Genomic DNA, 21,422 nt, shown 5'->3' with positions numbered 1-21,422 from the left:
TTGAAAAATATCTTATCATAGGCAAAAATTGTTTCAAAATGTGTCGATTTTCCAAACGTCAAAATGCTGATCAGTTTAATTTAGATGACACATTTGTAAACTAATTTAATTTATGCATGGGTTCTACTGGGTAGCTTAAATTAGCATTTCACCATTGGTTGTGCTACCGTTGCGTTGTGATATTCTCATGTTTGAATGGAAAGAACTGTGATGTTGGTGTGCCGGTGCAAATGGGACATTGCACAACTAGCGTCGATGCACTTCTGATTTGTATATAATTGTTGAATGTATGGGATGTGTGATAGTTTTAAACATTTTAGAAAACGATTTGATTTGTATTCTCCGTTGCAATAAAGATATAAAAATATGAAACCCCGGGTTTGATAACTATAAGGTAAAAGAGGGCAATGTTTTCTATTACAGACATAGAAGAAAATCTGGAACCACTGCACTTGGTGGTACAAATTACATTGTTATTAAGTCGTAGGGTTACCAGATGGGCTAAAAGCAAAATAAGGACATCCTGAATCTTGACCGAGGCTAACAAATTTTGCTCATCAGCATTGAAATTTGTATGGATATTTGGAAAGACGACACATACTAGATGAAAGGTCTGTTATAGCCTTAATTTGTTCTACGGTAGCGAATGTCGATGTCGATTCGAGATCGCAATAAATGGGAAATGAAAACTGGTTCCGAAACATCTCAGCGTACAGACAGGAGATCGAGGTCAAGTAAGTTTTTACAGCGATCTATGTAGCTTGGTAGGTTCAGTGGGCCCCTCCATGGAAGTCGATGAGGTGCGAAACGACCAAATTTGCTCTGACTAGTTTCAATGCGTCGAATATCATTTTGATTATAAGTTGCTCAGACTACATGGCCGTCTTCGAGTGTAAAATGGACCAAAGCACGATATTGTACTTTTAAACAATGTAAATCGTATGTAGTTCTTAGTGAATTTAAAAATGAATCCTAGCAGCTTGAAGGTCTTCGAAATAGTGTACTCAAGGTGGTGTTTAAAGTTTAGTTCGGGATCTAGGTAGACTCCCAAATCTTGAACAGACGAGTCCCGTTTGAGAACGATATGTGAAATATTGTAGTTGAAATGAACTTTCGAACCGAATACTTGGGAGCATTTAACATCATCCTATTGGCATAGAACCAATTGGCGAAAACATCCAACTGGGACTGCAAGAATTCTGCGTCTTTAGCATTCCTGATAAGGTGAAATAGTTTGAAATCGTTAGCTAACGAAAGTTTCATGTACTTCAGCAAATAGTTTAAGTCGTCTAAATAGAGCAAAAATATGAATGGCCCGAGATGACTACCCTGAGGAATAGAACCCTGTGCTAGAAAATGAGAGCTGTTCAAAATTTTATGCTTTGAATTAGAGGACAAAATCATTTTTTTCAGCCAACACTCAACAAGATAAGAAACAAGCTTTAGTTTGAAACATTACTTCAATCAATGAACTTTATCAATGCTTTTGAATCATTAATCTGAACATTAGAAATCAAATGTACTGTAGGGAAGTGATCAACTAAAATGGCGAATAAAATGTTTCATTCGCTTGGACGAACTTAATCTGATTGATTTCAAATATACCATTGACTAAAACTAAGGATATTTGAAGTAAAATTAAGGACACTTTCCCAAATCATCGAAATTAAGGACATGTCCTTTAAAATAATCTCTTTTCCATTGGACGTTGCCAAAATTTCTAAGGGGCCGGTCATATACCGCGTGGACCAAAAAATTTCCATTTTGTTCTTACCTCCGCGTACAACCGTGGGCGATTCCTGTTACACTGCTCTTTTTCACCAATGTCCACGTGGACTTTTCGAATGTTCTTTGTTAAATCATATTATAAAAAGGGTTTCCAATGTCAAGTAAAATACGAATATTCCTAATGTGTTGGACTGCTTTGGTACTGATTGTAACCAAAAGAACAGAAGGCGAATCGTCCATAAATCTTTATAGGTTTTCTTAAATTTCAAAAAGTGTTTGGCTGAAAGACACTATTTGTACTCATTGAAAGAACACAAACCAACTTCTTCAATTGGTTTATATAATTCCAACAACATGGTTTTAAATTCAAAAGTAGTGGGATAAAGGGTGTTCCACAACAAATTGAATCACGGAAAAAACGCCGTAGAAAATAACTTATTAGTTTAGAGTCCATTTGTTACACTGTATTTTTTATCGCTGTCAGTTTTTAGAAAATTGGAGAAAATGGCGTCACTCGAAAAGCGGCGCAGCGAATTGATTTTGAGGAAGAGCCTGGAATATCCTCGGCTTTCTCAACGAGACATCCGGAAAAAAAACTAGGATTGGGCAGTCAATGGTGAGTCGTGTGAATAAACAGTACTACCAAACTCTGAGCATCGAACGGGAGGAGAAATCCTGTCAGAATGGATGTTAAAGGGCGAACACGAAATTATTGCGACACATTCAACAGGGTATAACTTTTTTACCATTGGGTAAAAATCAACCAAATTTTGCACACTTAATCATTGATGTGTATTGTTTACATGCTGTCAAACTCGAAGTCGTGTTTTTCGATTCAACGAAAATGGAGGTGAACCAACGCGAGTCAAATTCTTTCCTAACACCTGGAATTTCCTGACCTGTCGCACCGGCAGTTGGGAAAAATGTTGAACATTCACCATTCAACCGTCTCCAGAGTGTTGAAGCGGTTCCAGGAGCGGTTGACGTTGGACCACGGCAAAAGAAGCTGGAAGAAAACCGGGACCGGAGAACAAAAAGACGGAGGGAAAGGTGAAGCGGATCTTAAGCCGTGATTTGGCTAAAAAGATCTGCATGTCGCAGAGCTACGTCCAGAATACAAAGAAGAGAGCTGGACTACATACATACAAGGTACAGAACTTCCCAAACCGCGATGAGCGGCAACAATCGACGGCTAAAACTCGGGCACGGAAGCTCTACGAGAAGCTGCTGACAAAATATGGCTGCTGTGTGATGGACGACGAAACGTATATAAAAGCCGATTTTAAGCAAATTCCGGGTTGGAGTTTTTCATCGGCAAGAGCAAGTTCTATGTGGACGACAAATTTAAGAAGAAGAAAATGTCGAAGTTCGCCTCCAAATATCTCATTTGGCAGGCCATCTGCTCTTGCGGACTGAGGAGTGAGCATTTCGTGACAAAGGGCACAGTAAATGGCGAGATCTACAAATCTGAGTGCCTCGAGAAGCGCCTTTTGCCGTTCTTGCAGCAGCACGACGAAGCTCCGCTATTTTGGCCAGATTTGGCATCATGCCACTATTCTAAAAGTGTCCTGGAGTGGTATGAGGCCAATTCTGTCCATTTTGTTCCAAAGGACATGAATCCGCCAAACTGTCCGGAGCTGCGCCCGGTGGAGCAGTACTGGGCAATGATGAAGCGGGAACTTCGGAAGAGCAAGAAGACAGTCAAAGACGAGAAGGACATGTTAAGAAAATGGAAAAAAACTGAGAAACTGGTACTGGATGACACTGTAAAGGCTTTGATGGAGGGCATCAAGCGAAAATGCGTTCAATTTTACATAAATGCTCCATCGATTAACTTTTCTTTTGATTTTTGAAGTAAATATATGTATGAAACTATCCTAAAATTTTGGTTTGGTTTTAAACATTATAAGAAAATTGGCATGACATTTTCGGTGTCGCAATAATTTCGTGTTCGCCCTTTATATTACTGATCAGGATCACAAGCATGTAGTGAAAGCGTTTAAGCGGAACCCCAATACTTCTGTCAGGGATGTGGCCAAAAAGTGGAATTTGTCCAAGTCTTTCGTTCAGAGAGCCAAGGACCGGAAGGGACTGCACACTTAGAAAAAATAGTGTAAATTTACGTCTCCTGACCCTGACATATACGAGCATCAAAAATGACTTAGTTTTACGTTTGATTTTAATTTTACATGACGTTTAATTTCGTAAATCATGTAATTTTACTCCACATACAGCGTTTCTTCTGAATGGTTGGAAGCGTAATTTTATGTTATTGCGCATGTAAAGTATGCGTTTCATGTAAAATTAAACGGAACACGGTAATGTTCCGTCATATCGTAAATTACGGTTTGTTGAATTGTGTCATGTTTGCAATTACGTCAACGATAAATTTCAGATTTTTTTGGTGTGTGCATACATACAAAGTGTAGAAAGCTTCAAATCGTGCGAACGGCAAAATACGGTGGGAATGTCACGGGCTCGAAAACTGTACACACAGATGCTGATGAAACTTAGCTGTCTTATCATGTATGATGAGACTTACGTCAAGGCGGACTTCCGGGGCTACTGTTCTTCACCGCCCAGCACAAGTTTGATGTTCCAGAGGAAGTGAGGAAGCAGAAGCTTTCAAAGTTTGCCGTTAAATACATGACTTGGCAAGCGATCTGCTCATGTGGCAAACGGAGTGCACCGTTCGTGACTACCTGGGCTGTAAAGGGGACCCGAGCAAACGAAAAGCCCATAATACACCCATGCTCATGGGGTTTGACATGGGTGTTTGAAATGGGTTCAACCCATGAAAACACCATCACCATGGTCCAGTAGATCCCATATAAAATACCATATGTTGGTGTATTTATGGGTTATTGAGACCATTTTATGGTGTCTTGATGGTTGTAAATATTGGCACGGACCATGTTTAAGGTTTTTTCAAGGGGCTATATGGTGTTTGAACCCATGAGTATTTGCTCGGGGAGATCTGCCTTAAGGAGTGCCTACAGAAGCGTATGCTTTCTCTGTTGAAGCAACGATCTTCTGGTCAGATCTAGCCTCGTGCCACTATTCAAATATTGTTCTGGAGTGGTAAGAAGCCAACGGGGTCACTTTCGTACCCAAGGACATGAACCCTCCTGAACACACCAGAACTAAGACCCATCTAAAAATACTGGGCAATTCTGAAGCAGGCACAACGGAAGTATCCCAAGGAGGTCAGATCTGAGGGAGACCTCAAAAAAGTCGGTTTCCGTACAGAAGAAGCTGCAACCATATGTTGAAAGTTTGAAGAGGATCGGTTCACTAGGTAATTTTCTATGTGAACAGTAGTGATTTTTCCGTGATGCGATTTGGTGTGGGACACCCATTGCTACAACGATACATAACATTGATTCGAGTGTTCATGGCATGGGAGCAAAATTTTGTTCGGGAATGACTTCTACTTATTTTATGATGTCAGTTGCGTACGATGTTATCGTTATATAGAAATGCATTCACATTGTAGGCTGTTATAAGCTCTTGAAGTGTTGCACATTCTTGGAAAAATTTGAAGAATAAAATCGAACTCTTTTATGATATTACTGAGTCAAATTTGTTTTACTATCTTATTAACCCTTGTAAAGGCAAGCTAAAATCCTAACATTAAAGGGCAAGCCGGGCCTCTCAGGCCAGTCTAAATTCAAGCTTCTTTTTGCCGTTCTCGTATAGAAAGGTTATGCAATCGGTCAAAATTTCGACTTTTTAACCGAGACCAGCAGGGCCAAATCTCTTATACCATTCGACTCAGTTCGTCGAGATCGTAAAATGTCTGTATGTGTGTGTATGTGTGTATGTATGTATGGATGTACGTGTGTGGCAAACAATCTCACCGATTTTTCTCAGAGGTGGCTGGATCGATTTGTACAAATTTAGTCTCAAATGAAAGGTACAGCTTTCCCATCGGTCGCTATTGATTTTTTTTATTGATCCGACTTTCGGTTCTGGAGTTACTTGTTGAAGAGTACAATCACACAGCAAATTTCCAAAGAAACTGATACCACCATGATGTCCAAATGATGCAATATATATTATAATATGTGCAACATTACTTGGCTTTGCATGTCTAGATCAATAATGACCCACCGAAGGCACTTCGACCACATTGGCCAGCTATGGCGGTTCTTGATGCCCCGGGGGAACTTACCAAGTTTCTAAGATTATGTCATACCTATTTCTCAGCGAATTCTTTCCTGATTTTTACAAACTTGGTTTCAAATGAAAGGTACAGCATTCTCATTGGCTGCTGTTGAATTTCTAATTGATCCGACTTCCGGTTTCGGAATTACAGGATGATGAGTACGAACACGCAGCAAATCCCGATTTCAGCGTATAAGGCGATGGATGTAAAAAGGTCAATTTTTTTCAAAAGATGAGTACTCGGAAGATCACGTTGACTGTCGATTGGTTCTGAGCTCCATTTCGTTTGAACACGACCAATAAATGTTTCTGGGTTGCTATTAATTTCTTCTGATGCATAACCGGAGTACATATTCAGATTTTTCATCCGAGTCTGCATCAGATTCATTGTCGGAAGCAATATCGTTCACATCTTCTTCCTCGCTTTGCAAATCAGTTTCGGAATCGTCTGCTGTTGAATTTGCTCGAATTTCTCCCATTATTTCAGATTCTTTGAGACGATTGAAAACATGGGCATATCGTCTTATAGCCCTTTCAATTTTTTGTTGCTTCTAGATCCTACAATTTGAATAATTATGACAACTATAACACAAAGAATAGACAACAAAAATAGACAATAACGACAGAGTTAGGTTATGTTGTATCCAAATAATTGTCAAGTAGACCACAGTGGGTGAAATAAAAGTATTTACCCAAAAAAATATGACACACGTCATTATCGTATGCTATTTTTACATCTATACATATAATCAATGTTTGTATGTATATGATTTATGGACTTCCAAACGGCTTAACCGATTGCCGTCAAAATTTATACATAGTAGGCATTTGTTCTGGAGCGTGTTTGTGTGCTATTGGTTGGAGATTATCTGCCCGCCAGATGGCGCTTTAGAACAAATTGTGTTTTCCTCATATTTCGTTGATAGTCGCAGCAACGCGCGATGGGTATTAGCTAGTTTCTTATAAAAGAAATGTATAGAATTCGCTCAAACTTTGAAGATTTTTTTCTTATAAGAAAAGGTAAAAAGATAAAATCAATCAAAACATGAAAAAAATTCCTGCTAATATGAAAATGAACTCATCAAAATGTTTTTTCAGATAAATATTAATGTATAAAACCCGTGGTAATCCTAGTAAATATTGCATGCACACCGGGCATGTCAGGCCCGGCTTGCCTTTTTGTGCATGTAAAAAATTCAAACATAGCTGCGCATCACTCCATAGATGAAAATTTCACAATTCTTTATTTTTGTTATAAATTTCAAAGCTACTTATCAAAATTTCCATGCCCAAGCTTACACTGCATACACATTTTTTTGTAACTAAAAAAATGTAACGTGCCGGGCCTCTGAGACCCGCTTGCCTTTTTGAGGGTTAAGGAAAGCATATAAGTTAATGTCCATGTAGATAATTTCTAAACCCCCACCCACGTCAACGTGGAGAAACGTAGACTGTTTTGTACCCCCTACCTTTCATTGTCCACGTGGTATATGGATGGCCCCTAATTTGACCATCTATTTCAATATGGTTTATTTCTGGGATAAAATTTTCTACCTTTGTACCACATTCTTATATAGTATTTAGGGACGAATGACAGTGCAATAAAATGAAACACATACACAAATATAATGAAATGCGATTGAACATGATACCAATCCTTATGAGTGCTATGAGTGACGCTGCTCGCACCATATATCAGCGGTCGAAACTTAAAGTCGCAAGTGCAGACCATGTTTCGTAAACTCGTTAATTCTATTAGAATGTAAAAGTTGATTAGAAACTTTAAGCGTAGCATTCGGACTAGAATTGATTGATATATGAGTCGATTGAAAAAGCCTTCAGCAGACAAAAACTATTTTTAGCCGATTTTTAATGTTGACTTTTTTTCGGAACACTGCCAATTAAAATGGTAATTGGAAGCACAAATAATATGCAAAATATGAGCTTTTTCTGATAGCTGTAGTTCATCCACAAGAGGTTTGAAGTTTCTCTAGTAATATATATGGAAACTTGGAAATAAAAACTTAAAATTAAATTAAAAAATTCCACAGTAACTTTGCATACCTCAACAATTTTCGCCACATAGCTAACTTTATAACGAACAGCTTTGTTGAAGGTTGCATATTGATCGGAGGTTTTCCGACAAAGTTATTTAACTTTGAAGACCAACCGATTTTTTTTGAAATGGCCTATTCTAAGCGTGTGCGAGAAAGAGAGGCAGCACATAATTTTATATGAGAATATCTTTTTACTGCAAAATCGGATCAATTTGCAGTCTTCGGCAATGATGATCCTTACACCTTCAGCGATATATCTTCAGATTATGGGATACACAAGATGATACTGGCATTTTTTAATGAATTTATTGTTTTTTGCCTATTTTTCATATATTTTACAATACAAACTTGAAAACTCTTGTGAGTGAACTAGAGTTTTCAGAAAAAGCTCAAACTTCACATATGGTATGTAAAGCCAATTCCCGTTTGATTTAACAGTGTTCCGAAAAAAGTCAAAATTGTTGCCGGTCTAGTGTACATACGTTCATCCGGTGTTTACACTGGAGGTTCATCCTTGGCGACTTTTTTGATGAACGATTTAAATTATTTTAAACGATTATTACTCCGAAGAACTTCAGACCATGTTTTACGCTGAAAGTTTATAGCCGACTTTAATATCTTAATCGAATTAAGCGACCGCTTAAATCCATGAAATCCAGGAACGCATTGATGTGTAATATTTGCAATATTTGCTCGCAGTGTACAATTATGACGAATCAGAAGTGCATCGAATCACATAAACAATCATGACCACCAAGCATGTTTCCGTGTCTTGATATCAAGCGGCAAAGCATTTGGCATTTGTTGGATGGGAATTTAATTGGGCATCATTTGTCATCGTTGCCGGATGCAGATATTCGATCCACAAGTGCTTTTCAGTTGTTGCTAATTTTTGGTGTCTCTATACTGTTTTAGATTTTATGCTAAAATTAGGTAAAATTGATTTTGATTTATTTAGGAAAGTAGCATAGCATTATTGAAAAGTTTTAATACTGTTTTGAGTACAGTCAAAGCAAAAGAAATACGTTAGCTATTAGTTTATTTTAATCCTGACAGAATAGGGCACCAAAAATTTTCATTGAATCAGAATTTAGACCACCTTTACTTTTGATTTCCAATAGTCTGCAAATTATTATTTACCAGCACTTGCTTCACGTGAAGCTTTCGGGTAGGGAAGTGAGTTGCTCCAAATTAAACTTGATAATTCCATGCCCCGTTGGTTAAAACCTTTCCGGGTGTAGTTGTAAGCGTAAACCGTTCCCTGCCCTGCCGCCGTGGCATTTCCATATCGGAGCAATAAATATAAAAAAAATAAAAGTTGACTCACCCTCTATCGGTTGGCAGCCGGTGAACGGATCGCCGGTGTATCCTTGCTCGCAGGAACAGCTGGGCGTATGATTCACTACGGAACACTTGGCATTCAGACCGCACGATCCAGGGCATGGGTCAGTACACTTTTGACGAATGCAGGCTTGGGTTTGTGCACATTCGGTGCTGAGAACACATTCGGGGCGACAGTTCGGTGGCGATCCTATGTAGTTTGGTAGGCAAGAACATGCTTCTTTACTACCGACTACCTTGCATTCCGCGTTCGGTCCACAAGGTGATGGCATACAGGGCGTTGGCGGTGCTTTCGTGACGGGGATAATTACTTTGTCGCATCGTGAGAACGGATCGCCTGTGAAACCGGCGCTGCAACTACAGATCGGGTTGTGGTTGATAACTTGACATTTGGCGTTTACTCCACACGATCCTGGGCATGGATCGATACACTTATAGTTAACACACGCCTTCTGCGAATCGCAGTCTGAACTTTGTGAACATTCTGGCCGGCAGTTTGGTGGGCTTCCGATCATCTCCGGTTGACACTTGCAAACTGCGACACCATTTTGGATACGACAAATACTGTTAGGACCACATGTACTCTGATCACACACTGGAGGTGATTTCGTAAGGGGTTCTTCTTCCAGTCGCAGTTCACAGCGAGTGAATGGATCACCTATCATTCCTTCTGGACAGACACACGTCGGAACGTGGTTGACGACTTCGCACAGTGCTTGATTTCCACATACTCCTGGGCAGGGATCAATGCACTTGTAATTCACACAAGCCAGCTTCTCGGTACAATCACTATTTACGTCACATTCTCGTCGACAGCCGGAGAAGACATCGTACGGGTTTCCTTCATATCCCTGCAAACAGTAACAAGCTCCGGCTTTGTTTCGCTCTCTACATTCAGCATTAGGTCCACACGGCGATGGCGTACATGGTGTCAGTCTTTCGGTTACCGCTGTCGAAAGAAAATTAAACGTACAGTCATTAACAACATTTGTTTTAGTTTAGTTTATTAACTTACGTGGTAGGGTTCGATCACACTGCACCAAGGGATTACCATCGAAACCATCGTTGCAAACGCAGACAGCTCGATGGTTAATCGCTTGGCAGATTGCATTGTGCCCACAGGCTCCCGGACATGGATCAATACACCGTTCGTTTTGACAGACCAGGTCACTGGGGCATTCGGCATCGATCGTGCATTCCGGGCGACAGTTCGGTGGTCGGCCGATGTAGTTTGGTTGACAAGTGCAGGCAGCCTGCGTTCCAACAACTCTGCATTGAGCGTTTGGTCCACATGGTGAAGGTAAACATGGATCAAGAGGTTCCGGTGTATCTTTTGGAATTTCTTTCTTCACACACCGAACGAACGCATCTCCGGTGAATCCTGGCGGACAGCTACATATGGGATTGTGGTTTACAACTTGGCATCGTGCCTCTGTTCCGCATGTACCTGGACAAGGGTCAGTACATTTTTGGTTCACACAAGCTCGATCTTGGTTACACTCCGAGCTGACTACACATTCCGGCCTACAAGAAGGTGGCGATCCGATGTAACCCGACTGACAGGAGCACACTGGATGTCCGTTTACTTCACGGCAGTGGCTGTATGGACCGCACGGAGATGGATAGCATCCTTCCGCTTTAGGTCTCTCAGTTACTATTTCCGCAACACAACCTCTTGAAGGATTGCCAGTGTATCCCTCTAAACATAGACAGATAGGACTATGGTTCTGAACTCGACATTCCGCATTCAGACCGCAAACTCCAGGACAGGGATCCTTACACTTGTTGTTGGCACATGCTCGGAATTTGTCGCAATCTGAATTTTGAACGCATTCAGGTCGGCAACCGGTGTAAGGATCACCGAAGTAATCCGGAAGACATGTACAGGATCCGGCACCGTTACGTTCTTTGCAGACTGCGTTGGCTCCACACGGTGACGGATTACAAGGATTGACCTGCTCTGGTTCGTGTGCTGTGGAGAAATAATTATGCAAGATGAATTAGTGTTTTCAGTGCTACGAGTGCTAGGTTGACAAAAGATTCTTACAGACAGTGAATTCTGTACAAACTGAAAACGGATCACCAGTGAATCCAGTCTGGCATTCGCAAACAGGGCTGTGTTTAATTACAGTGCAAATTGCGTTGATACCGCATGAGCCTACGCAAGGATCTTTACATTTTTCATTTACACAAGCCAGATTTGCAGGGCATTCTGCATTGATCATACACTCCGGTCGGCAGTTGGGTGCCCGGCCGATGTAATTTGGTAGGCAAGAACAGGCAGGCGTATTGCCTACGGCCCGACACTGCGAGTTGCGTCCGCAGGGGGATGGCACACATGGATCAATAGGTTCAGATACCACAGGAGTTTCTAGAATAGATTTACATACACCATAGATAGAAAGAAAGATAGGAAATGTAGTCACACGCAGTAGGCAGTACGGTCTTAAATGTATGCTTACTCTCTTCTGGTAGACACCGATGGAAAGGATCCCCAGTGAAGCCGGGAGAACAGCTACAGATAGGGCTGTGATTGACGATCTGACAGCGTGCGTTCTGTCCACACGTGCCTGGACAGGGATCTTGACATTTTTGCTGAACGCAAGCCTTATCCATGGCACATTCGGAACTGACGACACACTCCGGTCGACAACTTGGCGGAGTTCCAATGTAGCCAGTTTGGCAAGAACAAACGGCATGCCCGTTGATTTCACGACACAAGCTATTTGGTCCGCAGGGGGACGGTGAGCACGGATTGATTGGATCGTTTTGCTCTACAAGGGTGTATTTACATTGGTTAGAGTGATAGCTATATAGGTAGATAAATACAGTGAAGCTTACTCGGAGGGATCGGTTCATGGCAAGCTGACAGTGGATCCCCGGTATATCCGGAAATGCATACGCAACTGGGTGAATGATTGACCACGTAACACTCGGCATTGCGCCCACAAACACCAGGACAGGGATCTTTACATTTATTATTACCACAAGCCTTGTTACGTGGACAGTCGCTGTTGGTCACACATTCCGGACGGCATCCACTGTACGGATCGCCAAAGTATTCCGGTAAACATGTACAAGAACCAGCACCATTACGTTCTTTACACACCGCATTCGATCCACACGGCGAAGGATTGCAAGGATCCCTCGGTTCGTCTCGTATTGGTGGAGCTATAATAGAGCGAAAGGATAGATAATACATAGATACACACGTACATACACACAAACATGCTAGGTAGAAATTATTTTGTACACAAGCTACAGTATCCATGCAATTATAATATACAACTACATACTATGGAGGTATAGTGAATACTATTTAGAAACAAACGGGAAGCATCCATCGGGAACGTTGAGTCTGATTGGAGATTGCTATTATAAACGCATCTCACTGGATCCATCCCATAGTAGAAGTTTGATTTCAGGAAAAATACAGGAAGTTGGGATATTGGGGCATTTTATAAAAAAAATATAGTGCGGAGACTTAATGTCAATAAACCTGACGCTTCTGAATTTTACCGATAACGAATCTACTTCTTTTTTTCCTGGGAATCTCCAGCGTTCAACAAGATACATTTGATAAAAATTGATTAAAAATAATGATTCCAGCTAGGACCAAACGACTTCAGCGAAGTTGTAGAAAGACCAGGGCTGCAAATTTTCACCAGGTTGTTTTAAACTTGAACGAAGAACAAATCTCAAATCATGCCCTACTATGTTCAATTCGTCGTTTTTCGTTTGCATCATTCATTCAAACAGCCAAGCTGCTCAATCATTTTCCATTCATTTTCGATTTGATTGACACTATGAATATATCTGTACTGGGATGTTGACGAGGTTTTTCAAGCAAAACTACTCTGATCATACTTCTTACTGTTCATGTAAGCTTGAAAACGCAAAATATGTCAACATTTAACCTGAACTGGCCTCTACAGAGCAGATGACAACTTCGGTTGGTGAATGAAAAAGCAACAATTTGAAATGATGACGTACGAGTTGGTTATGAAAATCCCGCCAACTTGAAAGTGAATGATTAAGGGAGGCTTTGAATTTGAATCATGGTTGGGTTTGATTGAGCTGAAAGTTGGCATTTGGAAATGAAAATTTGCACCACTGAGAAGGACAAATTTGGTAATAGTTTGTTCTAGCTCTAGCTGTCAAACTTTTCATTTTACAACAAATTTAAAATCGAAGGTTAGGGTGTTTCTTAGTGTTTCTTAGGAAAACTGTTTTATTAACTTTAGCGGTATTTATTTAAAACCGAAGTAATTTGTTTCATGGCACCACATATTTAACTATTTTCGTGGAAAAGTTATGAGCACTTTTTCGTCAAAAAAGGGGTTTTTTGGAATAACAATATAACTCATTGGGGTAAACAAAAGATAATTCTTTTTCAATGAAAAATGAGGTCGTGATTACAGTTCTAATTGAGCCAAAATGGCGAACACAACATTTTTAAAAATTCCATTAAATTGATTTAAAGAAATCCGTTTTTGGTATATAATTTATTATCTTTTGAATAATAGAAGCTAGAGTTTTGTTCGTCTACAAATACTCTGAAAAACATCAGAAGGATTGGTTGAAAAAAAAAATGAAAACTGAAAAAGTTATATTAAAAACTTGATTTTTCAATTAATCCCTTGTAATATGTTTAAATTACTTTCACGGTGGATAATATGAAGAATATAGCTTCGTTTTCATGATAAAATATTGCACTATACGATTCTTTCCTATTATTTTGATAGTGGGTAGGGTGGTTCTGAATTTAAAATCAGAAAATTAACTTTTTAATGGTTCGAGATAGAGTTTTGCTGTCTTCCAGAAAATTGAAGAAAATAAAATTTTAAAAAACTTTGTCGAAGACACTGAAAGTCTATGTCGTGTACTTTTCGTTTTACGAGAAATTTACCAACAAAAAAATAAGATGCTTCTTAAAAAAATGGTTTTCTTTATATAACTTTTGCAGTTTTCATATTTCATTAAGATCACTAGAAATGTTTTCATATATTTCGAAGAAGAACAATTTGTCATAATATACCGAACCTCTAGCTTCTCTCGTTAGAAAGTTATGTATACCTTTTAATAAAAGTAAAATATTTTTTGAGTTAATATTGCGAGATATAAAAAAATATTTTTTTGCCATTTTTTGGTGATCTATACTACAAAGCATGCTATTTCATATGGCAGCAATGTCAAGTTATATTTTTTATTAAAAAGTTCACATAACTTTGAAACGAAAAAAGTTTAGTAGTTGGTGATTTAAAACAAATTATGCGCCTTAAAATAATTTTCAAGATGTCTAAAGAGTACTTTAGTGTAAAAAAAAACTACAAAAGTTATCGAAATAAAGTTTTTTAAGAAGCACCCTAAAGCTTACATTTGGATTTCTCATGCAATGAAAAGTATAAAAGCTAGAGCTTCCATGTCTTCAGTAAATTAGTCTAAAATGTGTTGCTCTGCAACTTCATCGAAGACAGTAAAGCTCTATCTTGAACCGTTTAAAAGCTCAATTTTAAATATTGCTAAAATTAGAACCACCTTAACATCTATTTAAACAAAAATAAGGACCTTGCAAAGTACAACAACGTTGGCAAACATATTGTATTGCACATTTCCCACCAAATCGAACTGCACAGTATGAAAGTGTGATGAATCAAAAGTGTGATAAAAAGTGCAACTCCTTCGACCTGACAAATTATTGACATAGAAAAGTGTCAAAAACAAACTTCTTCTTACTTTTAGTAGCTGGAAGGTTAGCATGGCTGCCAGTATCCGTTTTTACAATAAATTTGATGGAAAAAGTTAATTTTTTGTCGATTTCATATCATTCCATTTGGCAACCGTGAAAAAAGTGTGATAGCGAAGTGCATCAAAAATTCAACTTTCAAAGCACTAAGCAATAAGGCTAAGTCCTTTACTTTTAGCAAAAAGTTAAAATTCCTGCTAAATTTACATTCTGGACCACTGTGGGTTGGGATTTTGATGCAAAATAAATATTTATGCCCGAAACTCGTGACCACTGTTAAACCAACACTCGACCAGAAATGGATCGGCACCGGATCAATGTTGGACCAACGTTGGACTAATGTCTAACGCCGGGACAATGTTTGACCAGCGTCGGCCCCATATAAGACCAAAGGGTATACAACAGCATTCAGTTTCAACGCTTTCCTCATTTATTAATTTCCAAGCTGACTTAAGTTTCACACAGAAACGAATGTTTCCGGTTCAGAGAAAATAAGAATTCATTCATTATGGAAAACATTCACTTGTTATATTTACATTTTCGAGCATAAATGAAATGCACAATCTATGTCTGGTGGATTTTTGATCATTTTTATGTGGGAATTTGGAATTAGAACCGAAAATAATTGAATAACTGCTCTGTACTGAACGAGTGATTGACGAAGCGAACAACCGAAACATGGCCTAGAACGCAGTATCAGAATATATTGGCTTAAATGGCACGTTCCCCGTATGTAGTCGGGAATTTGATAGAACGCAGTAGGGGTATGCATTGAAATTGGATCCTCTTTCAAGCTCACCCGAGGACGATAATATTTTGGAACTCCGTTTAGGGCTATTTTAAACCATTCCCAGTTCATTCTTGGACCAATGGTGAATGATTGTTGGATCTGTGTTGGACCAATATGGGATCAAAGCTGGATCAAAGTTTTGCGAATGTCGAATCAATGTAGGACCAATACTGGACGAACGTCAGATCGATGTTGCACAAATGTAGGACTATTCTTGATCGAATTAATTTAACGGATCAATGTAGATCCAATATCGGGTGGTATGTTTGATCCGTTTTAATGCAAGTCGGTACAATCAGCACAAATTGAGATAGTTTTGCGGGCAGCCAATAACAGGCATTGATGAATTCAATTGATAGTTCAGTGTAATAAAGGATGATCCAATTGGTTTGCCGAATAATTCTACGCGTTTACTCATACTGAATTGGAGTTCAATTGTGCCGTGAACGTGAACATGTTCACGCTTCTATGAATGACGTTATCCTCGACTAATTAAAAAACCTCTGCTTGGGTCAGGCATTTTCCAAAACAGGACTGCAATGCGCGCTATTTTAAAGAACGCGAACAAAAGTAACGAAAACGCCACTTCCATGTCACTGATTGATGGGAAGCACGCAGTACGATGAACAAAACATCCGTACCTAGTACTGGGGTATGTGCTCCATTTTCGACAGCAGTGCTTTTTATAGTGGAATTAAGCAGAAGACATCTGTCTTAAGAGGGTTAAGTGCTTTCATACTACGGCACACACCGGGCTAATCGGTTTCACCTTTGAAAAGCACCGGAGTCGAGTACATTCCGAGCTTCGTAAATCATCTTGGAAGTGAATATCTGTGTCTTGTACTCGTATCCTAGTGACTGTTTTAACACCCGCTTGCTTCGTTTAATGCACTCAGGCGGAAAAGCTATGGTATTTTTATTTGGTCAGTATAAAAGGTGTTTAATTTTTTTATATTTTTTTGTAAAATTAAGGGTCGCAAATAGATGAACTTGTAAAAGATAGCACTCAGGAGAAGTTTATGTATGCCAATTTTCGACCAAGCAACTGTATGTCGGAATGACCCAGTTAGCAAAGAGCCGTGCACAGTAAGTAAATTGTTTCCGGTTATTGCTTCAAATTCCGGTATTCATGTTTTTGTAATCGGTTACCATGTTTTTGTAATAACGGTTTGGTAATGTAGTTTTCATATCGTTCAGAACATTCCGTCATATTTGATGGATGCTTTTTATTACATCTGATTCAATGGAAATTTACAGGGTTCGTTCAATCTGTGTATGTAGCAACAATGCACATTGGTCCACAATGCAAATTTAGCAGAACTTTTATTTTTTTTTAACGAAAACTAAACCAGTCCCTTGTTTTTGTCAAAGCAACAGTTAGGGTTAACTTTACCAAGATAGAAAGATTAACGGTTTATTTATTCTACTTTCAGTGAAGTTGCAGAACGATTAATTTTAGAAAAGTTTGCTGAAGACGTGTAAGCTCTATCTGTCATACTTTTCATTTAACAAGAAATTTAAAATTGAGGTTGAGGGTGCATCTTAGAAAAAAGTTTTATTCATATAACTTTTGCAGTATTTATTTAAAACTGAAACCACTTCAGACAACTTCAAGATTTTTTAGGGTGAATAATTTGGTAATATGTTTAAATTATTTTCTTAGTAGACAATATAAAAGATATTCTCTCGATAAAATTTTGCACTTTATATAACTTTCCTATTGTTTTAAATGTTGTTATAAATTCATTAAATCTTGAAAATTAACTTTTTAATGAGAAGAGATGGGGTTTCGCAGGTTTTTGGAAATTTGAAGGAAATCAAATTTTAGAAAACTTTGTCGAAGACACTGGAGCTCTATGACTTGAATTTTTCATTTTACATGACTCATCATGTACTAAAATTCTTCCAAACATATTATTCAGCTAAACCCAACCATTATTTCGTAAAACATAAGGTATCCAGTGCCACCTAGCGGTAAAATTGCCAGCTAGTGGGATTTCTCCCTGTAAGTTGTCGAAAAATTCCATACAAGCTTTATAAACGTTGGTCCGGTAGCTCGACTTGTCCGATTTGTTTCAAATTGGGAGCAGATACTCCTGGTGGGCCTGTAAATTGACTCAGGCCTGGTGAGAGTCACTTTTTTATCACTTCATAGTGGTTTTTTCGACAAAAACGTGTGAAAAATTATCCACGTGAAAACGGTACGGCGTACAGCAATGATATCTTCTTGGATGTTTATGACAATCCAATATCTTAATTTTGATGATATAATTTATCGAAATGATTAATCCCCTTTGAAGTGAGATATTTGCCACATTTTTTTTAAAGTATAAACACAAGTTAAAGTCTTCAGAAATGATGAAGAACTTGTTTTTGAAAACATCTTTACTGAAGACCAACATTTCTATTTATAGTACACTCGAGATTATAGACTGTTGTTTGTGAATGACCCCTAGAAACTTTTTTCGACCTGACTTCAAAAATATCGTAGGTAAAGGTTCTGTATGTTCCAGAAAGTTGCTGATCTTGTCAAGATACGCATCTTTCCAGAAGAGATCGTTCGTCAGTTTCTTGCAACTTAGAAGCGTGAAAGTTTCAAAACTGATGAGTTTTGAACGGGCAAATCTCTAGTTGCAATTAGAAGTGCTACGTCAACACTGTAAAACTCAATAGGTTGTCTCCAGTAGGGTTATAGATGAATTTAAAAAAAAACTATTTTTTTTTAAAATGTGAAATATCTTCGAAAAAACTCTATTGTATTGTGTATTTTGATGATTGAACTAACTTGATAGAATATATGAAACTCGTAGGAACGATGATTGAAACGATATTTATTTGAATATTTTGGGAATCATTAAAATATAACAAGCTATCACAGCAATTAAAGAAGGTACTTTGTGTGTTCAGCAAATATATTCGCAAGCAATCCCAATAACTTTACCAAAGACGCCATTTCATTTCATTTACTAAAAAAAATGATTGAAAATTGCCAGTTTTAGGAGGATTAATCACTAAAATCATCGCAGCAAAGGACAGATCTTGCTATTAATACGAGTATTCCAAAAACACTAGTGAAGTAAACTCAGACGTTTCAAAGTAGACAACCAACTTTATGCCTTCAGCAAAGTTGTTGGCAAAAGCTTGCATTAAAACTTTGCCGAAGACAATCTTGTTGCATGGACAACCAAAAAAATAAGTAAATATATCTCACTTTTAATGAAAATTAATCATTCTAATTACAACACAATATGAAAGGGTTTGTAATATCCACAAATTCCTCCAAAGGTGTCATTGACCCAAATTAAATGAATTAGACATAATTAATAAATCGTTCGAGTTTGCCTAAAAACGTACAGCAGTACTGTACGATGCACGGGTGGTGGATTGCGATTCAATTAGTTTGTGTCGTTCCGCGTTTCTAGCGGAGGCCATTATTTATATTTCCGATGGTTGAAAAGTAGCACAAACAAAGTAAAAACCGAAGCTTGTTCGTGATTAGTTCCCGCTAATTTCATGCATCGAGAAGCAAATCGTGAACAGAATGAATTGTAATTGTGCCTGCAAATTAACACCGAGAGAGAAAACAATTGATAGGAAGTGGTCGTCTCGGTAGAATGACTGCTTTCTTTAGTTTTTCCAGTACCGTGCTAGTAGCGACGACATTTGGATAAAATTAGGCATATAGAAACAGGGTGATAAGCCGATTATTAAGACGATTAGGGTGAATATCATTAGATTTGAATAGCGGTGATCGTTCAACTTTAAATAAAATGGTTTCCAAAATTAGTAAAAATCACAAATTTTTCAACAACATGGACTTATTTAGGGTGACTGATTTGTAAGAAGATAGGATATACAGAGAGTCTCCGGCGCTAGCTTGGTCTTGTCCTAAATAGTGGTTTGGCAGTGTTGGAACGCAAATTTCATAAACTGGTTTAGTTGAAACAAAATTTGGAATATCTGGAAAACTATCACACTTTGGAAGATTTTGTTGAATGCATTACAGGTTGAAATGACATTTAAAATCATATTGTATAATATAATTATAGTTTTGTCTGTCCATACAAATTGTATTTAAAACCATGTTTGAAGTTTTCATTAGAAAAACTTTCTACTAATAGTTTCTCTATTATCAAATTACATTTGAAATGTTTCCTTTCTCTTTAGGTATTTATTAACGAATGATAAAAATTTAAAAAAAGTTTTTTAGGTAATTTAATTTTTAACATAGGTTCATTTTTTCAGTGTATATTTTTTCGTGTTTTCGAACGTTTTCATTCCTTGTAACTCTTTCTCAGATAGTTTTGCTGTATAAAATACGGCAATCGATTTTTTTTGGAATATGCTGCATGCAAATACTTATACACCGTTTTAATAAATAACTCTTTAGTCAAAATGATCATATTGGATACAAGATGACGAATCGAATGAACTCATGATGAAAGAAGTTCTTGTTTGACAATTCTCGGTGGTTTGGTTTACTTTGTCAGTTGCGTGAGTGCGAGTGCAACGGGTGCTAAGATGTTACATTCGAACTCACGAAACTCCCATGTTAACAAACCAACCAGAATTGTCAAACGAAGTTCATCCAGGTTATTTTGCGGGGTTATGTCGGTTGGTGTAAAACCTAATGGAAAATGTTTAGTCTTCCATGCCGGTCAAACGTGTATAGTTTCATCGGAATCGAAGGTAGTCGGTCCCAATTTTTATGATTCGAATTCTTCAGCAGCTACAGAAATAAAAAAATAGGTCTAAATCCCACATGGATGCGCCCCGCGATCGTTTCACTATACCTCCGCGTAAAATACACGAAAAAGCCTTACTAGGAATATCCATACACCCAGAGAAGGGATCACCGGTGTAGCCGGATGAACAGGAGCACACGGGGGAATGGTTGATCACGTTACAGACGGCATTAGGGCCACAAGATCCCGGACACGGATCGCGACATTTCTCGTTGATACAGGCAAGATTTCCCGGGCATTCCGAATTAATTGTACATTCCGGACGACAGTTCGGAGCCCGTCCGACGTAGTTTGGCAGACACGAACAGGCGGGTACGAACCCGACAGCGCGACACTGTGAGTTTGGACCACACGGATTGTTGAGGCATGGATTTTCTGGTTCTCTAGGTTCCGGGGGCTCTGCAGGAAGGATAGATAGAATAGTTTATAGATAGTGTAGGAGAGGTTCGGAGGATCAGAGGGCGCTTACTTTCTTCTGGCAGACAGCGAACGAACGGATCACCGGTAAAGTCAACGGGGCAACTACAGATTGGGTTGTGATTGATGACATTGCATCGTGCATTTAGTCCACAGGTTCCAGGACATGGATCGACGCATTTTTGATTCAAGCAAGCCTTATCTTGAGCACACTCGGAGCTTACGGTACATTCAGGACGACATGCCGGAGGAGTACCGATGTAATTTTTCTGGCACGAACATACCGCATGTTGATTAACTTCGCGACATTCACTGTACGGTCCGCAGGGTGATGGTCTACATGGATTTACTGGCATCGGATCCGCCACTATAATTTTGTATTGAATTAAACATGAGTGAACATAGTGAGGCTGAGGATAAGATTGGAAACC

At 38.6% G+C, this 21,422-nt stretch overlaps 1 protein-coding gene across 1 annotated transcript in view; it reads right to left on the bottom strand.

The window, feature by feature from the left end:
- LOC131679918 (uncharacterized) overlaps positions 1-21,422 on the bottom strand; it is a 385,760-nt gene that overhangs the window by 38,637 nt on the left and 325,701 nt on the right. The window contains exons 31-37 of the mRNA XM_058960665.1: positions 21,044-21,358; positions 20,653-20,973; positions 12,135-12,464; positions 11,756-12,067; positions 11,341-11,664; positions 10,309-11,265; positions 9,280-10,242 (exon numbers count right to left, since the gene is read on the bottom strand). Of these exons, the coding sequence (XP_058816648.1) occupies positions 9,280-10,242; positions 10,309-11,265; positions 11,341-11,664; positions 11,756-12,067; positions 12,135-12,464; positions 20,653-20,973; positions 21,044-21,358 (3,522 nt within the window). The remainder of the gene's footprint in view (positions 1-9,279; positions 10,243-10,308; positions 11,266-11,340; positions 11,665-11,755; positions 12,068-12,134; positions 12,465-20,652; positions 20,974-21,043; positions 21,359-21,422) is intronic.

The sequence above is a fragment of the Topomyia yanbarensis genome, chromosome 2, assembly GCF_030247195.1.
Source record: "Topomyia yanbarensis strain Yona2022 chromosome 2, ASM3024719v1, whole genome shotgun sequence".
NCBI classification, from domain to species: Eukaryota; Metazoa; Arthropoda; class Insecta; order Diptera; family Culicidae; genus Topomyia; species Topomyia yanbarensis.
The sequence above is the reverse complement of the archived record's forward strand: the minus strand, read 5'-3'. Positions and strand labels throughout refer to the sequence as shown.